At 31.4% G+C, this 20,591-nt stretch overlaps 2 protein-coding genes across 2 annotated transcripts; one reads left to right on the top strand and one right to left on the bottom strand.

Annotated features, from left to right (window-relative positions):
• Positions 1–1,621: 1,621 nt before the first annotated feature.
• LOC18992254 (ubiquitin thioesterase otubain-like) lies at positions 1,622–4,526 on the bottom strand. The gene is made up of 10 exons (XM_006415630.1): positions 4,378–4,526; positions 3,933–4,099; positions 3,556–3,621; positions 3,383–3,466; positions 3,129–3,251; positions 2,964–3,016; positions 2,821–2,870; positions 2,644–2,744; positions 1,964–2,221; positions 1,622–1,884 (listed from the first exon to the last, which is right to left on the bottom strand). Exons 1-10 carry the CDS (start codon positions 4,520–4,522, stop codon positions 1,861–1,863), a joined length of 1,071 nt encoding a protein of 356 aa, XP_006415693.1. The 5' UTR covers positions 4,523–4,526; the 3' UTR covers positions 1,622–1,860.
• An 11,418-nt stretch (positions 4,527–15,944) lies between these two features.
• On the top strand, positions 15,945–18,755 carry LOC18992253 (indole-3-acetic acid-amido synthetase GH3.17). The gene is made up of 4 exons (XM_006415629.2): positions 15,945–16,392; positions 16,500–16,601; positions 17,098–17,939; positions 18,045–18,755. Exons 1-4 carry the CDS (start codon positions 16,097–16,099, stop codon positions 18,632–18,634), a joined length of 1,830 nt encoding a protein of 609 aa, XP_006415692.1. The 5' UTR covers positions 15,945–16,096; the 3' UTR covers positions 18,635–18,755.
• The last annotated feature ends 1,836 nt before the right edge of the window (positions 18,756–20,591 follow it).

Genomic DNA, 20,591 nt, shown 5'->3' with positions numbered 1-20,591 from the left:
ATCTAGTTGCAAGTTTTTTTTTTGCATTTGGAATCTGTATATTGGTGCAAAGTTGTTTGTTTATAAATTTGTAAAACCAAATTTATGCAAATTATATCAAACTTACTAAAAAATAATATGTATTCAATTCATTGTTTCTTAATTTTCACAAGACCCTTAATTTTCTAACACATTGTTTCTTTTTTTCAAAAAACTCTAATTTTTTGCTAAGAAATTATGGCCCCCAGATATAGAGCACATGTCATGCATGGCCCCTGATAAATATGACCCGGTAGTTCAGCTTTTCATGCAAACAGTTGCTAGTTTCACTATTGTTTCTTTACTTTTAGGATCTAGAATATTGCAAGCACGTATAGTTTCTTTTTTGTAATTTTTGTTTGGATTGCGAGTAACGTCTGACGTGTGGAACGTGAAACTCAGTTGTACTCATTCTTTCAAGATTAGAGATTTGAAAGTACAATTAGGTCCTTAACACACATTTAGATGCCTCTTCAATATTGAGGAGCTTTAGTAATTCCTTTTTTTAACGTTTCTTTTATTTCAATCTTGTTGCAAATGTCATTGAAAGGTATTCGAGCTAAAGGTTTTGTGAGGCATCGAACAGTTAATTGGATTTGGTGGATATATATGGCCATCGGAGAAACCTTGCTTACATCTGACCAGATTATGAATTATTGATAATCAAGTGAAATGTGTTTTATGTGTGAGTGTAAGAAAAAGCATGTATTTCGGTTGTTGGTTCTTAATTCTTATTGGTTTCGCTGTAAACTCTTTTTAATTAATGAATGCCCTTTAACAAAAAAAAAGTAAGGAAAAGCATGAAAAAAATATACACTAAATATTAAGGTTGATCTGGAGTGCCAGTGGAATAGATTTTCCAAGACATAAAAGTGGGTTGGAGATGGTTCAAGAACTATTAAATAAATCCCAAGATCATCATTAACATATATAGTTTAGTAATACTATAATTTCAAAATAAATCATTTTCTCTAGTTCTTTTTTTCTCCAAATTTTTCATCATTCTTGGCATTTTTGCATTAAACTCAGCTTATACAATTTGTTTTTGAGCAAGAAATGCATACCAAGTGAAAACAATATTAGGTTCTTTAAAAATTTAGTTTGCATATTGGACATCTTAACCGCATTATCGAATGTCTACGAAGTTTAATTGGCCGTCTAAAATCATCCAAGTGCGAAGATTTTTGGTGGTGAGAAAACGTGCTTCATTGGCCCTTTTTGTATCACTAGTCAACACATGTGTTCGTTTACATAGTTCAATCAGAAGAACCATGGAACTAAGTTTGGTTTTGATTTCGTTTAGGATTCTCCTAGTTTTGGGACAAGCTTCCAAAGAACAAATCGACAAAAGGATACACTATAAATAATGAAACTCTACAGTATATTCTTTGAAGTGTTGTGGACAAAAGAAATAGTCCCTCCCTGGAAACAGCCAAGGGAAGAGCAGAAGCATAATTACTGGTGCTAAGGAAGTGACACTAACACTCATCTTTTTGGACTCTTAAAGTTACATTTGTTGGGGTTATAACCTGTATATTGACAATACCAATACTAGTCAACAAGGTTTGTCATTCTTAATTCAATTTAGAGACTAATCAGGCCATTAAAACAAACTTCGACCTCTGTCATTGATGGTATGGCACCCTTTGGTTCAATTTGGTACAGTACAAAGGAAATTATCATGAATCTCATAGTAAAACAGAAGGGTTTTTTTATCATAATGAAGGAGCAAAGAGATGAAGATGATGTAATTGTTGATCCATCCATGGTTTCATCCACATGGATCGATATTACCACAGTGTTGTTAACATCTCCTAATGGGTTTGATGATATGTCAAATGATCATTTTTCCACATTGTCTGTTACCTGTAACAACACAATCATTTAACTTACATCAGGTGAAATCTAACGTAAGAGAGGTTATATGGCGATTTCGTGTTTATACCTTACAAGATGACTTGGGGTAAAGGATGTCGTAATGGCCTGGACGATACAGCAATGTTATAAAAGGAGCAGATGCTTCTTCTTTCTCATTAGTGCCCACAGGAACAAAGTCATGATGGTTCACAGTGACACCTCCATTATCACATGAGCTACGGTCAAGATACACAACCCGGATTGCAACACCAAGTGCATCTGACAAAGCGGTTATGTGAATGTGGTCGCTCTCTTCCCCCATTGGTTCAACCGATGACTTGCAAAACTAAACGAACAAAAAAAAAACGTTTAAGCTTTTGCATTAACCTATGCACTAATAAACTTTTAGGGGGGATTCAAAACTTTCTATAGAATCTTCGTTTTGAGCAAAAGTAAAAGGGGCTAAATGTCTCATAACGCTGAAAAGTCCCACACAAAGCAAGCAAGTTTGGTAGTATAAGTTGTTTTCATTGTAAATGCATTTATAAACTAACCTAGACCTTCTTTCTTTTTATATTTCTGCCTAATGCTACAATGAAAAAAAAAACTTGAAACGTTCCACTAGGAGAACTTTTCAGAGGCCAATGAGTAGGTTCTTGTTGCTAAAACAGACTCTAAAATTGAAAGAAATATAATAAAAGCATGAAGATACTTATATATATCACCAAGAGGCTTGAATCCAGAAGTTTTTTGAGTGTACGTACAAACCTTATCGACTGTTGTGTTTGATAATCCAGTTATAAAGGGCTCGAAAAACTCTGCACGCGTTCGTATTTCACCAGCAGTAACAAACCTGAAGAACATTACAACTGAGACACCAGATTTTGTCAAAATTACGTTCGGTTAGATATGCGTCGATCAAAGAAACACTTAAGAGTGACTTACTGTAGTCGGAGACAGACTGATCTCTACTTCTGTTAACCAACTCTTCGTAGCTGTAAGAGAAAGATATTCGCACACGGGATGATATAATATGAGAAAAGCAACCAATCATCCACTAATAGCGGTCTAGATAAACAGCCCTCTACCTTATAGACTCTTCAGTTCCTTGGAGAATGTCATCTAGTTGCTCGAGGAACAACTGTAACATTGAGAAAAAATGAAATTGAGCATTTCTAGATGATCTTACCAGATTTAAATGGCAGATACAAAAGAGAACATATCTCCAAAACAAAACAAGGTGATAGATTTACCGCAAAGAAGTCTTCAAAAGTAAAATCTGTATAACCTAAGTTTTGCAGAGTCTTTCTACATTTCTCAACATTGACTTTGATACGATCGACTTCAGCACGATCTTGTGATTCCAAAACATGCTCCTACAAATGAATCATAACAGAAAGTAACTTTAACTAGAGATAGAATACAAGTCTAACCAAAAGAGCACAGTTCAAAACATCAGCTATAGAAACAACAGTTCGACATAATTGAAGACATTCTGAGAACATACAAGGTAAGAGAACATAAAACTTCGGAAGAAGCAATTCCCATCGCCTCTTGTCCGCCTGATTGCAGTATATTGACTTTCCAGTATCTACAAGAATTGCAAACATGATAATTCTAAACAAAAAGAAAGAGAAGAAGAAGAAGGAAGAAGCAGAAATACATGGAAAGAAAGGCAACCTTTATCTTCTCCAGCAAAATGGGACTCCCTGCTTGGTATTCTGCAGATAAACTAGAGAGAGGTTCCTGCACAGAATTGAACGAAAAGCATAATATTTCTAAGTTAGAAAACAGGCTCATTGGGTACGATCTTTCCCAAAATTATACATTTAGCAATAAATCTGAAGTCACACAGACATCCCAAGCAACTCATAGGGAGTATTTCTCACTTCTAATCAAATGCAAGACATTAGTTCTTTCGACAGAGTACAGAGCAAAATGACTCTTTCATGTAGATTCCAAGAAAACAAATAAAACAGGAAGATTGTCACAAGAAAGCAGCCGCATATCAAAGATCTGAAACAGAAGATCATTCATTTAAGTCGATTTGCTCTGACCTTATCACCAACATAAGGAACTTTTGCAGCATCTTCTTCTTGAAAAGATGGTTCCTCCATAGCATCTTTCATTGAACAATTTCCCCATTCTTCAAACTTATTAGCCGCAATGGATGCAGCGACTTCCGCTTCATCCTTCACAATATCATTCTGATTCTGCATCGTCACTACACCACACCACACACAGTACACACTCTAGCTTAGCCTCATCTAAACGAATTCAAAATCCAAAATTTTACAGTAGGATCTAACGCAGACGACTAAAAAATCTCATACTGTAATCAACTGATCATAAATAAAACAGAATTCAAAGATAATTCATTCTAGTTATAACAAGAAGCAACAAATCTGACAAGATAAACACCGAATCCACCCACACTCGTACACATACTCCAAATCAACAAAATCAATGGCGGATGAAAAAGAGAGAAGGAAACCGATTTACCAGGAAACGAAGATCGATTCAAGAAATCTTCCGACCTAATTTCAAGCGGTTGGGAACACTCTGCAATGTTTACAAAAAGAGTGGGGAAGAAAAAACAAAAAGCCTTTAGAAAATCTTCTGAAACTGGGGTAACCAAAAATTTCATCAATTTGATTGGAGGGGCAGAAAAGGTAAGAGACGTTTCGCTTTTGATAATTTTAATATTTTTCTCTAGACAGAATAACAAAAAAAAAAAGCCAAAGCGTTTCTAGACCATAAAAATGACGTGCATGTGGCTTTGCTAAAAATGAAACGACAAGAGGAAATAACTTAAAATGGGCCAGATATTTGGGCCCTTTCGTGGATTCGGCTGAATAAATAAACGACCTATTCGAAATCTCAAGTTGTTTATTCGGCTGGATTCTAATAATGATAAGAATTAAAAATGTTGGGAAATTATATTTAAAAATTATAAAATATAATTACTATCAAATGTCTGAATTTTTTTTGACGATTTTTCCACAAAATTCTGACACAGTTAGTCCATTTGTAACTTCTGATGATATTCCTATGGAAATTTTAATAAATTGCTGTTGAATTTATAAGAGTAGTTGGAAGATTAGCTAATGAATCAGCTGTTACGGGGAATATTCAAGAACATGCTCATTTTTCAGCAGTAGAGAAACTTTGTCAGAAATCTTTGAACAAACGTCAAAAAATTATCAGAAAACTATCAAAATTTTTAACGTAAAACAAGTCACTGGAAAAATCTATCAAAACAATATATTTTTTCGCAAAGTAGTCTATTTTTTTCTGTTGAAAGATATAAGAAAATACAAAGTTTGTGAGGATTTTAAGACTCAGATTATCTAATCCAGTCCACACAGAGACATGATTCTAACCAATCCATATAAAGACATTTAAATAGAACCAGAGTTTTAGCTTGTGTTTAAGAAAGTGATAAAACACTAAGTGGATGATACACTGGTAATAATCAACATGATTTAATCAACATAATATCTAAGAATTAAGGTGACTTTGAAGATTGGATATTATGTTTTGAAATGTCTCTTATGCCCTTTAAACATAGTGAAAAATGATATTCATAGATGATGGATATACAATCACATGATATAAGTTTTATGACAATATGATTTTAGACAGGTTTATATATTTTGGAGGGGTACTAGTTAGTGAAATGTAAATTACATGGCTTCATTATGATGTAATTTTTTCTATGTTTTAATAGCTTAGGTTATTGTGATTCTTCTATTATTTTCTGAGATGAGAATTTCTCAAAATTGTATAAATGAATTCAAAAAAATCAATATCTTTATTTATTCTTCTTTTTATTCGTCAAACAATCATTCTTTTCTTCCCTTCTTGCAACATTCCTATTTCTTAGTAGGCTGACGAAAATTTGAACATTAGCATATAGTTGTACACTTTTTATGCGGGTAATAGAATTTTCATTTTTTATACTTTTAATAATTCCATGTATATTAGAATGAAAATATTTATTTTATAACTCATCCTTCAATATGTCTCGACTCAACCAATCGAATAAGAAGAAGAAGCATTGATTGTGATTTCTTGATGCTTTAGAATGTGAGAGTAGATTAGATGCCAAGGAAAGTATTGTGTATGTTTTAGAAGTTACAGCACCTTAATTCCCCAAAAAAAATACCATAAAACAAGCTCCAAGTGTAAAGCAGAAACACATATGCCAATTAAGTTGATATTTGGCTTGTGCTTCCTACGTCAAATGGATTATTAGAAAATGGATACACAAATAGAAAACCAAAAATAGAGAAGCAAGATGCAAGAGTTGAGGCAACTTCTCTGATAAACACACAAAAAATCCCTTTATATTGTAATCCATAAAAACTAAATTTGCTTAACTCAAAATCTTACCAATACCACGATCAATATGAAACCAACCATCTCCCGATCTCTAATTGTTCATTTCTGTTTGCTTCACATCTGTTATTTCTTTCTTATTTTCATGTTCTAAAATTAATACCTCGAAATAGGGAGAAGCAGAAGCTCGTCTAGGGGAAAAATATGCACTCTGAATAAGCTCTGTTTTGTGTGACAATTCGCTGTTTTTTTTTTTAATAATGTTAGCAAGTTGAGACGAAAAGCTGTTCAAGAAAACAAATCATGGTCCAAAAAAAATCTAAAAATTTGAAATCTGAGATCGATTGCCTGCTACTGAGACGATCGGACCACTATTAGTTGAGTCTCTCAACAGATCACCTCCGTAGTAAATGGTAGGTAGAACACTTTGCAGATTTCTAACCCTAATGCTTGATTCTTGCAGGTGACTGACGAATGTGTGAAGAGAAGACGCCATATGCGAGTTCCCATGTAACTTGGTAAAATCTCTCAATTTATGAGATGTGTTGAAGGAAACTCAATGTGGATGGATCAGCCATCAATGTAGAAGCTGAACCGATCTGAGAAAATCAGTAACAAGGTTGAAGAAACATGTTTAGAAGAAGGCTTGTTGGAATATCATTTTGGCATTTTTCAAAGAATTTTGTAACTTAATTTTGTATATATATATATATATATATACAATATATATTAGGGGTAAAACGTGAAAGTTCGGTATAATCTTTTATAGCATTAAGAAAATCTTTTTGGCTTGCTGGAATTAGTTTGCCTTGGTTTAGTTTGGCAGCTCATATTATTTCCTTTAGAGGCTTACTACTAAGCCCTGTGCCAATGCGTCGAGCTTCTTCTTGTGTGTATTGAGATAAGGGCAAGCCTTTTACCTTAACCCACAAGGTAAACATGGAGAAGTCGATCTCAGCCACAGAGCCTACCGACGGCCACTCCTTGACCAATAGAACAATGCCTTTGGCTACCCAGATTCCTATGTTTGCTACTCATTTATTTATTTTATCTAAAAGGCCTCTGGTTGTTTCATCAAAATTTTGCATTGTTATAGTATCTTAAAAAATGTCTTTTTGAAACAGGGCTGGGCCTCTTTATAGTTTACTAGTAGTTTACCCAGTCTATTTTTGTTTCTTTTTCTATATTCTTTCAAAAACAATTAAAATTTCCAAAATTGAACAATAAATAAATGAAAAAAAAAAATCAGAGATCGTATAACTTATTTTCTTTACTTCTCTTTCAAGTAACTTACGACTCGTATAACTTATTTTGTTTCTTCTCAAATGTATAAAAGGGCCCCCAAAACAAATTCATGTGGGTTGATGCTGAAATTTTGAAAATCTGAATGTCATTTTCCATTTTCCCATAAACAAAAAGAATTCGAATTTGGCCGGGTAGGTTAATTTGTGGATTTTTACGATGCGAAATGTTAGTTTGTGTAGTTAGACGAAGAGCTAGTTTTGGTTGCTTCGTCTCCACTCTCCACTCTCCAGTGCTAAAAGTTGGTTTAGTTCTTTGGTCATATTTTTTGTATGTCATTGTTATTGTTTTGTTTTATCATAGAAGAAGAATCAGTCCATTGGGCGTTTCTTACCCTTACCGTGTGCTAACTTTTGCATTTACGACAAAAGTATAAGCTCTGCAAAGTCAGAACAATCTATGTTATAGTTTTATCGATTTAATTATGTAATGTTATATCATTTGTGGTTTTGAGATGTTAAAAGGCCAACCGAAACAACATGTTCTATTACATCTCGTCAACCAAATTATATTTCTTTCACATGCACCCTAATTCTAGATTACAATTTTTTTTAGTATTTCTCTTGTCTCGTTAGAAGACAAAGTAATAATACGATTTTAATTAATATAAGGATTAGTTTAACCTTTTTTTTCCTTATCTTTATATGATGGAGCGCATGGGCAAACGACTAAATAACCTTAAACTTATGCCACATCCTTTGTAAACATTGCCCAACTAATTATCGGTCACGACACCGTAAGAAAAATTATTGGTTTATGCATTATGCAACATTTTTTTAAAGTCTGCTTGTCGGAACTTTGTTTGACCCGATTATATTTGTTTAGTGTCTGAACCACTTGGATCAAGTGTCATAAAAAGCCAAAAAAAAAAAACATAATTAGTGTTCGATTTATCTGGAGGTTCTAATATTTTTTTAATGATGGAGTATTCAAGCAAGAGCCGGTTGTTAGTAATACCGATTAGGACATATAATCTCAAACTGTTTGCGAATGAAGTGTGCATCAAATTAAACTTGATGTGCATGGCGTAGAAGTTAGACCAACAAAGAAACGTAGCTGGACTCAGCCAATTAGGTAAAAACTAATGAAAGTTTCTAACATTTCATTAAACTAATCACACTTGCTTACCAAAATTAAGTAATTCTCTGAACATCTTTTAACCTCTTAGAGCATCTGCAATGGTTGCCTCTATATTTTACTCTAAAAATAGAGTTCTCTATAAATAGAGAAAAAGTTTACTGCAATGGTTGCCTCTATATTTGACTGTAAATCTTATTATTATTTGCTTACAAGTCCTTTTACTTTTAAATGTTTTAAAAAACTTTTATTTATTTTCTTTTAACAATAATTTAACATTATTATATTTTAAATTTTTTTATTTATTATATTTTACTGTTTTATTTTAAACTTTTAAATGATTATATAACTAATTATTATTAATATATGTTAATTAAGTATAATATTAGATGGTATCTTATTGTTTAAGTATCAAATAAAAAGATATAAAAGTTTAAAGATTGTTTTGTAAATAAAAAAGTTCTACTCTATAAATAGAGAAATGAACAATATATCTCTATATAGAGAAATACTTCATTTCTCTATTTATAGAGTAGGATATAGAGTACTAATGCAGATAATTTTACTTTAAAAATAGAGTTTAGAGGCAGAAATAGAGTACCAGATGCTCTTACTTATCAGTGCTTACCAATCCACGCTGCGTTGCATGCAATTAAGCGATAACGACCTCCAACTAAAGGTGATCTTATCCACTGATTTGTCTAGACTGACTAGACATTTTGTAGACTTGGGTTCAAACATCTCTAGAGTCAAACGTATAACTATAAGCTCAAGTAATAAAAAAGATAAACGGCGCTACAAACTCCACCCAAGCTAAGTAAACGTGGTTCTAGATGGTCCTAGATCAACTATAGAGCTAGCTATATCACTCACCAACACTAGATCACACATGGTGCTACACGATCAAATCTGAGCCACAATTCTAGAAAAAGCATAAACGTACCATTTGGTTTTGTTTTTTAATTTCTACATTTTAACATAATAAAGCTACCTTGAAGAAATACGTTTTCGAAAATTTAACCCCCATATATTATTAGTTGCTAGTAAAAAGACACTTTTTTATTTAATAAGCTTAACATTAAAAATTACGCAATTGTGTAATCTTTACATTTAAAGAAACACAGTATTGTATTCACGCGTTGTAATAACCATAACCTCAAAATTGATATGATAACTTAAAGCATCTGCAATGGTTACCTCTATATTTTATTTTAAAAATAGAATTCTCTATAAATAGAGAATGGATTTACTGCAATGGATGCTTCTATATTTGACTTTAAATTTTATTATTGATTGTTTATAAGTCTTTTTACTTTTAAAATTTTTTAAAAAACTTCTATTTATTTTATTTTTAACAATAATTTAACATAATTATATTTTTAAAATTTTATTTATTATATTTTGTTTTTTATTTTAAACTTTTAAATGATTATATAACTAATTATTATTGATATAGTTTAATTAAATATAATAGTATGTGGTATGTTATTGTTTAATTGTCAAATAAAAAAATTTGAAAGTTTAAGGATTGTTTTGTAATTAAAAAAATTCTACTCTATAAATAGAGAAATGAACAGTATTTCTCTATATATAAAGATATACTGTTCGTAAGATATAGAGTATCAATACAGATGATTTTATTCTAAAAATAAAGTTTAGAGACAGAAATAGAATACCAGATGCTCTTAGCAACATATTTTAAAAAAAAAATAATGAATAGATAAAAAAATTGGTTTGATATCAAACTATTTAAATGTATGTATACGTTCATTCATGTCTGAGATGATCTATAACTTATAGACTATAAATATCTGAATAATGGATTTAGATACTTAGGGCATAATTAATTTAACACAAAAAATAACTTTGCATTGGAGTTTATGTTAATAATAATAATCATTAGTAAACTTTAAAAGAAATACATTTTAATCAGTCCGAATCTGTGACCTTGACATTATTATCTATCTAATATCGACTCATCGGTCTGTAATTTCTGTTTGGTTGGCTGCGAAGGCCACTTAAATATCACGCATGGCTCGTCTTTTCAACATATGGTTAAGCTAATAAATAACATCACTATGATTAAAATGAGTCGAATAATATAATACTTTGCTATATACTTTTTCAGTCACCCTTTTTTAGCTCCTATTTTTTCTCCTCATTTCAAGACTGCATGTGCCCTCGTATAGACACTTGCTTTTGCATTTTACTTTATGTTAATCTGAGCAATAAAAGACCTCTAAAGACCAAATCTAAGCAAATCCCTGAACAAATGTCCTAATCAACAATTTAATTAATAGTACACTAGTTTCTTTTCGCTCTCAATGCGTTTACCAAAAACCAAACAACTCTTTACACAAAATTAATTATATTCACTTTGGGATCGGTAATGTGGTTATTGATATTAATTAGTATAAAATAATTTTAACTTGATAATAAAAATGATCATAGTCTCTTCGATTCCAAGCAACGTTTACCACTTTGTTAATGTTGTACACCATTAATTTAAGTTGCATACTCAATAGAAGTTTCACGTTAGATTTTGTTTAACAAGCCATTAATGGTTGAGCTCAAGAGCTAAGGTATATCTTTCCATAAGTGCATATTTAGAATAATTAAGCCTAAATAAAGACTAACAAACTACATAAAATTATTCCATTCAAGCTGCCAAAATTATTTAAAGTTCATTGGGTACAGAAAACTTGTGTTAAATCAATATAAGGACTAAAGATTTGGGATATTCCGGTACTTGATTAATTTGACCAGTCATTATCATTGCCAAATATAGTTGAACAGTACTATTAAGTCTGTGAACCTTGAAGATCATGTACTTCTTTTTCTTGTTGATTAAAGTCGTATTTTGTTCCAACACGAATCCTATAATTTATACTTTCTTTTTTCACGAATCCTAATTAACTAATACTTATAATAGTAAGTTTAAATATATTATAGCACTAGCTCGCTAGAAGAGAAAATGATTTTTGTCAGAAGAAGACAGATGACTAAAATAAAACATAAAGTAAAAACAAAAGAATAGTTGTTAGTGTCCATATTTAGTTTTCCATTTGTTTGAGATAAATGTTGATTTATGGTTTTTTACACATAAAAAGAAATTTGTTAAAAATTTTACTAATTATTCTCCAGCTTCATATAATATATTTGGGGTTAAAAGATATTTTTTGTTCAAAACAAAATGATATAGATTTGTGACGATATGCAATTTAATTTGACCACTATGATTTTATTTTATTATAACTAATATGTGAAAGTACACATTTTTTGGCTTTTTATATCTGTAAAATAACACCAAAAAATAATATTCGGGTAACCTAATTAAAGTATTATATGTCTTTATATTTAGTTTGATGTAACGTTTTTCAAATTCAAATTACACAAAAGGTGGTAATAGGTGGTTTCCTTCTAATAAAAGATTCGACTTTGTGGGTTTAGATTAGGGATCGAGTTTCTCTATATGTAAAATTATCACATTATTAATTCTTGGTTATCTAATTATGTAAGTTGTTATTGAACTTACATGAAAAAGATATTGAACATAAAAAAGATTAGTCTCAATTCGAAGGAATTAAGATTTGCCTCCGAATAACAAAAAAGAAATTACACAAAATAGACAAAAGCCATTATATAATATAGCAACATTTAGTTATTATTAGAGTACTTTGATAGGAAAAAAACTACGGATATAATTTATGAAATTGCGTGTGACCACTAGCAGGCAAAAATCATTATTTAATTTATTTATAGCAACATTTAGTTATTATTAGTACTCTTATGATTTCCCCCTTTTTTTATTACACGTCTATTTGTTGATTAATATTGAAGGAAAGTGGGACTGTACTTTTTGGAAGACAAGAATGCAACATACAAAGAGAATTTGGGAATTTCTAGATAAATATTTGTTTCTTGAGGGGAAACAAAGTATAAATTAACGATTTAGAAAATCTAATTTTCTTTTTCAAATTACAAATTAGACTTTCATCCACAATACCTTTAAATTATATATATTAACCTAAAAATTTCCAAAAAGCAACGTTATATTTTCATTATTGTTCTAGTTTTGATCTATCAAATGATATTTCTTCATTTTTACACTAACTTCTTTCATTACCTTATTAAAACAGTTCTTTTCAATGTTCAAACTCACACACATAGTATTGAATAATAACACAACTGCGACACTAGTAGGAATGTAGGAACCTGTTACTAAACTAAAAGCAACTATCTTTTGTTTTCAGAAACTCACCAATCTCTCTCGTAATTGATGTACAAGTCCCTTGCAAGTACAATGTCTAATCTTGGCAAAGTTACCTCATACGTCATCCATTATAACCAAAAACGACCTATTAGCTATAGTATATCGTTAAAAGCTTAATATATAAGATTTTGTATTCACATGTCCTAGAAAGAAAACATACAAGCTTGCGAAAGATGTTGTTGATATACTTCAATTCTGGTTCGTTATCTCTTCTTAACCCAACTCCTTAATCGAGTAAAATAAATCAATATTCCACTTTGAATTCAAGTCTGTTAATAGAGACCGAATCTTTTTACAAGTGATAAATTATAATTTTCTCAAATATGTTATGTAAAAGCACAAGTGTACTAGCTATAATAGTTTACGGTCGAACCCACATGAAAGATAATAATGCAAAGGAAAAAAAGAAGTAGATATATACTAAGATTTATCAGAAGTTTCCGATGTATTGGATTTACTATAAATTGAACTTAAAATGTTGTCAATAATTATTTAGAGTTTTTCTACATGTTTCAAGATCACTGTTATTAATTCTCATATGGTGTCAATTTCTTATTCATTTGGTTCGACATGTTTATAGATTTCAGGAACGAATGGGCAGAAGTAATCCCTTGCTAATGTCATATTAGAATTTTTTAATCTCAATTATATGAAATTTTTGTTTTACTTATTTTCTCTTATGGTTTTGTCGTGTATCGGGAGTAATTAATTCACGTCATGCACGATTTAATATCAATTTTAATACGTTATCCCACTCCATGAGAAGTAATTGTGTTGAAGGAGTCCACTCAAAGAACAATAATTGCAATGCTCGTAACTTTGACCTATTTTTGTCCTATTAGATTTTTTTTTTTGGTTTACCATGTTTATAGGACATAAGATTTATGGGGTGTATCAGAAATCTCAAATGGAAATTGTATTGGAACCTAAATAAAAATGTAAGTGATATGAGCTAATCCTACCAACTGATTTTAAGTTGATATCTCCTAAAGCTTAACAAAAACGTTTATAAAACTAGCAATCCATGTCCCACCGGCATTTGAATTGATTTGCCATAAAATGACATAACAAAAGAAAAAGAAAAAAAGGAATGCTAAACGTTTCAGGAATAGTATTAGGTAAAAGAACAAAGAATAAAAAATTAACAACAATATGAAGAGTTTTAATATTTTTCTTTGCCTACAATGTCAAGATTTAATTTACTATAAAAAAATAATAGTAAGGTTAGAAAATGTACATGTTGTTTAACACTGATGGGTCGGTTTTGTATATTGTGCATGCCCTGCGTCTCTCCAAAACTTCGTGGACCGGTTTATATATTTGTGGAAGGAAATATGCCAAACTTTTAAACTAAGGTCGCTCTCTCATGTCTCTGACTGGAATAGTTTTAACTTTTAAAAATTAAATTTATTTTCAAAATTCAGAGAATACTTTTGTAATGAAACTGTATTTTTATTCACAGCTCTATATAGATAAGAGCTTTTTCATGAAAAATATAATAATAAACTATATTGAATTTATTTTTTAGTGAAACACAACCAACATAACTAGTATAACGTTTCATATATTTCTAACCAGTTCATAATTAGTGGTTCATGTTATTTACATATTACTCAAGATCTTTATCAGACTTCTTAAGTCAAATTCCTTAACAGATCTCCTCAATAAACGTGTGAGAATAAAGACCATTCTGGGGATTTAAGAACCATCATGATGTATGTATTTTCAGAGAACAAATTATCTTGATAAAATGTAAAAAAGTTTTAAAAGCATCAAATAAAAATTTTAAGTTTTTAAAGAACTGATCTACACTAGCACAAAATTTATTTACTGTTAATGGTTGATACAAATTTCAAAAACCATTGCCAATATTAGATAACATCAAAGTATATAATTCAATGAAAAGTGGTGGAGGGTATATGCCTAAATATTGTAGATGTAATTAAAAGAAAGCAATTTAAAAGCCTAAAGCAAATTAAGTAATTGACGGAACATGCCTAAAATGTATTACATAGCGTATTTGAATGAAATTTGTTCACGAGAAAAAAAGATCATCTTGTCCAAAACCTCTTCTCTCTGTTCACATCTATTTCCTCGTCACCACAAGACTTAAACATTTACCTAATCCAACTTTCCATGTTATTTATAATTTCTTAATTGAATTAAGTCGATACATGTTATTTTATGCTGTAATTTTCATCATAACTGGTTAATTAGTCAATTGATCTATTTATATTATATGTATATCAACGTAACGACCTATATCATTTGCATTTGGATCTGCATCACCAAGATGATGACTTTATCATATCCTAGAGATTTAACAATCCTTCTCTCTCTTAATTAATCTTGATTGTCATAAGTCAAACTTGAGATTATTGAAGTAATCTATAGAGTCCAATTATCGCACATAAAAGAGGTTCGTAAGTTAAATAATATATATATTTATATAAGCATATGTATATGAAATTCAAAGAAAAAAAATAAAGAGCGTTGTGTAATTCACAGGCTCACAGCAATGCAAAATACCTGTTAAAAACAACGTGAAATGAACAAAGGGATACAAACAAAGCGTTAAAGAAAATTCCAAAGCCATATTTATAAATAATCTGTTAACTGAAGCTATCATAGTTCTTTTTACGTATACTTTAAAAAAAATTGCTCTCTATATTATGCATGTGAGTTTATAAATGGATCAACAAATTCCTAAATAAAATCTAAGAGCCAATAATATCAATAGATGAGTATAGTGAAGACCAAGTGAGTATATCTTTTGGCAGACATATGCAAATCTTGTGAATATGATTGGATTGATAATTATTCAACGGATCATAAAGAAAGAGCTTGATTGGAGGATTTAACAACATATAAAATATAAGATATTAAAGAAAAAATAACATATAAAATAATAGGAAAGCCTGCACAGGTAATATTGACCAACAATAGCCTCATTCTAACTAGACAAAGCCATGTGTGTTGTAGGACCTTCCATATATATTTTTCTAATAATTTTTTCATCATTTCCCAATTTATTATATAACCATTTCTTCTTCCATCTCCTCTTCATACCACTAAACCAACCTTCAAGAACAGAGAAGAAGCCATTTCTCTCAACACAAAGAACAAAGAAAAAGTCTCTTTTTTCTTTTTCTTAGAACTCATCATTGCAACACAAACAGCAGCTTTGTTTGTGTCTGCTTTCAGAAAAAAAAAATAGAAAAAAAAACAATGATACCAAGTTACGACCCAAATGATACAGAGGCTGGTCTAAAGCTTCTCGAGGATCTGACCACAAATGCAGAGGCAATTCAACAACAAGTTCTCCACCAAATACTCTTACAAAACTCTAAAACACAATATCTCCGAGCATTTCTTGACGGAGAATCCGACAAGAATCAACAAAGTTTCAAGAACAAAGTCCCTGTGGTTAATTACGACGACATAAAGCCTTTCATTCAACGAATTGCTGATGGAGAATCCTCTGATATCGTCTCCGCTCAACCTATCACCGAACTCCTCACTAGGTAAACATAATACGTATATAATATAAAATTCGACGAGATATATTACCATTCTTTTTTTAACATTTTGGTTACATTTAGTAATATCTATGAGTAACTATTGGATGCAGCTCGGGGACTTCTGCAGGAAAGCCGAAGTTGATGCCATCTACAGCTGAAGAATTGGAAAGGAAGACATTTTTCTACAGCATGCTTGTGCCTGTCATGAACAAGTAATTAATGCGTTATTAGTTACAATATATGTTAATTTACATACTTAATTTTTTCGTCAGATAAAAATATATATAGTCTCGTGTAATTTTCTTTAGTACACTAATCTCTCTTAAGTTAACTCTCATTCCAAAACCAAAACGAAAATGAAAACACATAATATACACTTTGTTTATCACATACTGTATATTTTTATTTAAAACACAATATTTTGTTATTTTTATATTTATCTTGACCCAATTTTTTGTTTTTTATCTGGTTGTTTGGCTCTCTAATTGGGCTTAACCACTATAGCAAATAGATCGATTATTTCTTCGCTAAAAAGAGGTTTACCTTGCAATTTGAATATGTAGGATCCAATTTATACTAATCAGAGGGAGAGAGGGCCAAAAAAAAAAAAACAAATTTTATCAACTAAGTTTGTCTTCTTTAGTCTAACTAATGAAACACTGAAGAGAAAATTTGTCTTAATAGATTGTATTATATATATTATTGCAGATATGTGAATGGGCTGGATGAAGGAAAAGGGATGTATCTTCTATTCATAAAACCAGAGATCAAGACTCCTTCAGGCTTAATGGCGCGTCCTGTGCTGACCAGTTACTACAAAAGTCAACATTTCAGAAACAGACCATTCAATAAGTACAACGTCTACACTAGCCCTGACCAGGCCATTCTTTGTCAAGACAGCAAGCAGAGCATGTACTGTCAGCTTCTCTGCGGTTTAGTCCAACGATCTCATGTCCTAAGAGTCGGAGCTGTCTTTGCCTCTGCCTTTCTTCGAGCGGTCAAGTTCTTGGAGGATCATTTCAAAGAGCTCTGCGCAGACATTAGAACCGGTACTGTCACTAGCTGGATCACTGACTCAGCATGCAGAGACTCGGTTTTATCGATCCTTAAGGGATCAAATCAAGATTTGGCCGATGAAATCGAGTCTGAGTGTGCTGAGAAGTCGTGGGAAGGAATCTTGAAGAGACTATGGCCTAAAGCTAAGTACGTTGAGGTGATTGTTACGGGTTCAATGGCTCAATACATTCCGACACTCGAGTTTTATAGCGGTGGTTTACCGTTGGTTTCAACCATGTATGCTTCCTCTGAGTGTTACTTTGGTATCAACCTTAATCCGCTGTGTAATCCATCGGATGTTTCGTATACGCTTCTTCCTAATATGGCTTACTTCGAGTTCTTGCCCGTCGATGACAAATCCCACGAAGAGATTCACTATGCTTCCCATTCTAACATCGACGACGATGATGATGCTCTCAAGGAAGATCTCATTGTCGATCTTGTTAATGTAGAAGTCGGTAGATACTACGAAATTGTCATTACTACATTCACAGGTTAGTGTCTCTCTACGAACATATAATCTCGGTATATTTATTTCTAGGTTTCCATCTCAAGTAACTTGCGACACAAGTAACCTATGGATTTGTTTTTGTTAATAGGGTTATACAGATACAGAGTAGGTGATATTCTAAAAGTGACTGGATTCCACAACAACGCGCCTCAGTTCCGTTTCGTGCAGCGTAGAAACGTCGTTTTAAGCATCGATACAGACAAAACAAGCGAGGAAGATCTGCTAAACGCGGTGACACAAGCCAAACTCAACCATCTGCAACAACCTTCAAGCCTCTTGCTCACGGAGTACACGAGCTACGCAGACACGTCATCGATCCCGGGGCATTACGTGCTCTTCTGGGAGCTAAAGCCACGCCACAGCAACGACCCACCAAAGCTAGACGACAAGACAATGGAGAAATGTTGCTCTGTGGTTGAGGATTGTTTGGATTACGTGTACAGGAGATGCAGGAACAGAGATAAATCGATTGGGCCATTGGAGATAAGAGTGGTGAGTTTGGGGACTTTTGATTTGTTGATGGATTTTTGTGTCTCGCAAGGATCTTCTGTGAATCAGTACAAGACTCCAAGATGTGTTAAATCTGGAGGAGCTCTTGAGATTCTTGATTCCAGAGTTATTGGGAGGTTCTTCAGTCAGAGAGTTCCTCAATGGGAACCACTTGGTTTAGATTCTTAGCTTTTTTAAATAAAATATTATTAAAGTCTTGATTTTAAGTAAGATCCTCATTTATTAAGTTGCTAATTGGTGTTTTTTATCTTATCTTTATTTTTTTTTTAATTATTGTAAGTGCTTTTACTCTCCTGTCTCTTTTGTAACAAGCTTTCAGCAAAGTCCTTTCATTTTGTGAATGTATACTTTTTGTGTCTCTTTCTTCATGTTTAACAATATTACTACTTTAGTATAGGTAAAGATGGAATTAAAATGAGTAGATTGAAATAATTGGATAGAGAAGTGAAGAGTGACGTATCGATGCACATGAAGATGGTGATGGTTTAATTTGCCAGCCAACACACAGCCACATCATTGAGATCCACATTACTTTCTTACATCATATTTTTTTCATAATCACAACTATCTCTCGCCAACGGTTTCACTTTCTATATATCATCGCTGGTTATACAAAAAAAAAGAGAAGTTTTGAAGTCGAATAAAACCACAAAAAGTCTTGTCCTAAAACGATTGATTTATGCAAAACAATTGTTTAAAAATGGAAACTGTTAAGACTTTCGGAAAATTTCTTCCAAGTGTTGACATTTAGCTGGTCTTGGATTTTTTTGCAGCACAACGTACGTTAAAATTAACAGCATGATTATTGCTAAATACCTTTTTTAGGTTTTTTATGATTATTTTAATAATTATTTGCCACCTGTCTTATAAGAAACATCCCTTAAAATGCAGAATAGGAAACGTTTGTTGTATTCTATAGACTTTCTATTTTTTATTATTATTAAAAGGTCTAAAAAGACCCATGTAAGGGACTGCAATAATCATGGTGTTAATAAAAACATCTGCCTTAATAGTATTGTTGTAATGTAAACTGCAGAATAGAAAACTTATGAATTTTCTAACAACAATAAAACTAGATAGGATCATTATCTTATTAAATAAATTTAATGCATTCACCAAAAGAATAACACATGAATGAAATGATTATACAGTTACGAAGTTTTGATGTGTCAATTATTTAATTGTCATCTACAAATCAATTCGTTTCTTAAAAACAAAGATAAAATATCCATTCATAAATCACACTATATTATTGACAAAAAAAACTCTTACCATTATTTAATTTGACATTTTTGTAATGTTCAAATAAAATAGAACTAGTAATTAAAAAAATCTGGTGATGAAGTACCAAAAAACTAAGTTAAATAGCTTACTTTTAAATTGTATTGAAAAAGATGATTTTAAAAATGGTAGCCCCATCGATTAAACGATATCCAAAAGTACATTATTTCATTTATAATAATAGCAAACATATATTCCTCTTTCGTGTTACATATAATAACAAACATAAATTCTTCTATTTGAACAATTCATATTCATTCATTCATTATTAAAAAACTTATAAGATCTTAATGAAGTCATAAAATATACAAACTATATGACTATTTGGTAGAACTACTAATGTAGTTAATCTGTTACATCCAGTGGCAGATGGAGCATGTTGGAAGGGGATGTAATTGACCCAGGTGAAATTCTAATTTTTTTTATAAATATTTGTATATTTTATGTAAAAACTAAATATAATATTAATAATTTAGTTAAATGACTCCAGTAAAATTTGTTTAGAGTACATTATAAATTAAAATTGACCCCGTAATTTTTTTTCCTACTCTGCCACTGGTTACATCTAATGTTGAAAATAATAAATGAGTGATTATTTTCAGATTTTCGAATGCCCAAAAAATAACCAGTAAATTGGCTCATATGACTACCCCATATTCCAAGATTCATCATAACGATTGGAAATGATCAATGAGTTTTTTTTTTTTTTGGAAATGATCAATGAGTTTAAAGCATGGTTAATGTAGGATGTGAGTAACCGACAAGAATTTGGATTTGATGGATGTGTTTGATATTTGAGTAAATGGGTAAAAGAGACAGATCTATGACCCAAAATATTAAAGCA

The sequence above is a fragment of the Eutrema salsugineum genome, unplaced genomic scaffold (genome assembly GCF_000478725.1).
Source record: "Eutrema salsugineum unplaced genomic scaffold, Eutsalg1_0 scaffold_5, whole genome shotgun sequence".
NCBI classification, from domain to species: domain Eukaryota; kingdom Viridiplantae; phylum Streptophyta; class Magnoliopsida; order Brassicales; family Brassicaceae; genus Eutrema; species Eutrema salsugineum.
This window is presented reverse-complemented; position numbering and strand designations above follow the sequence as displayed.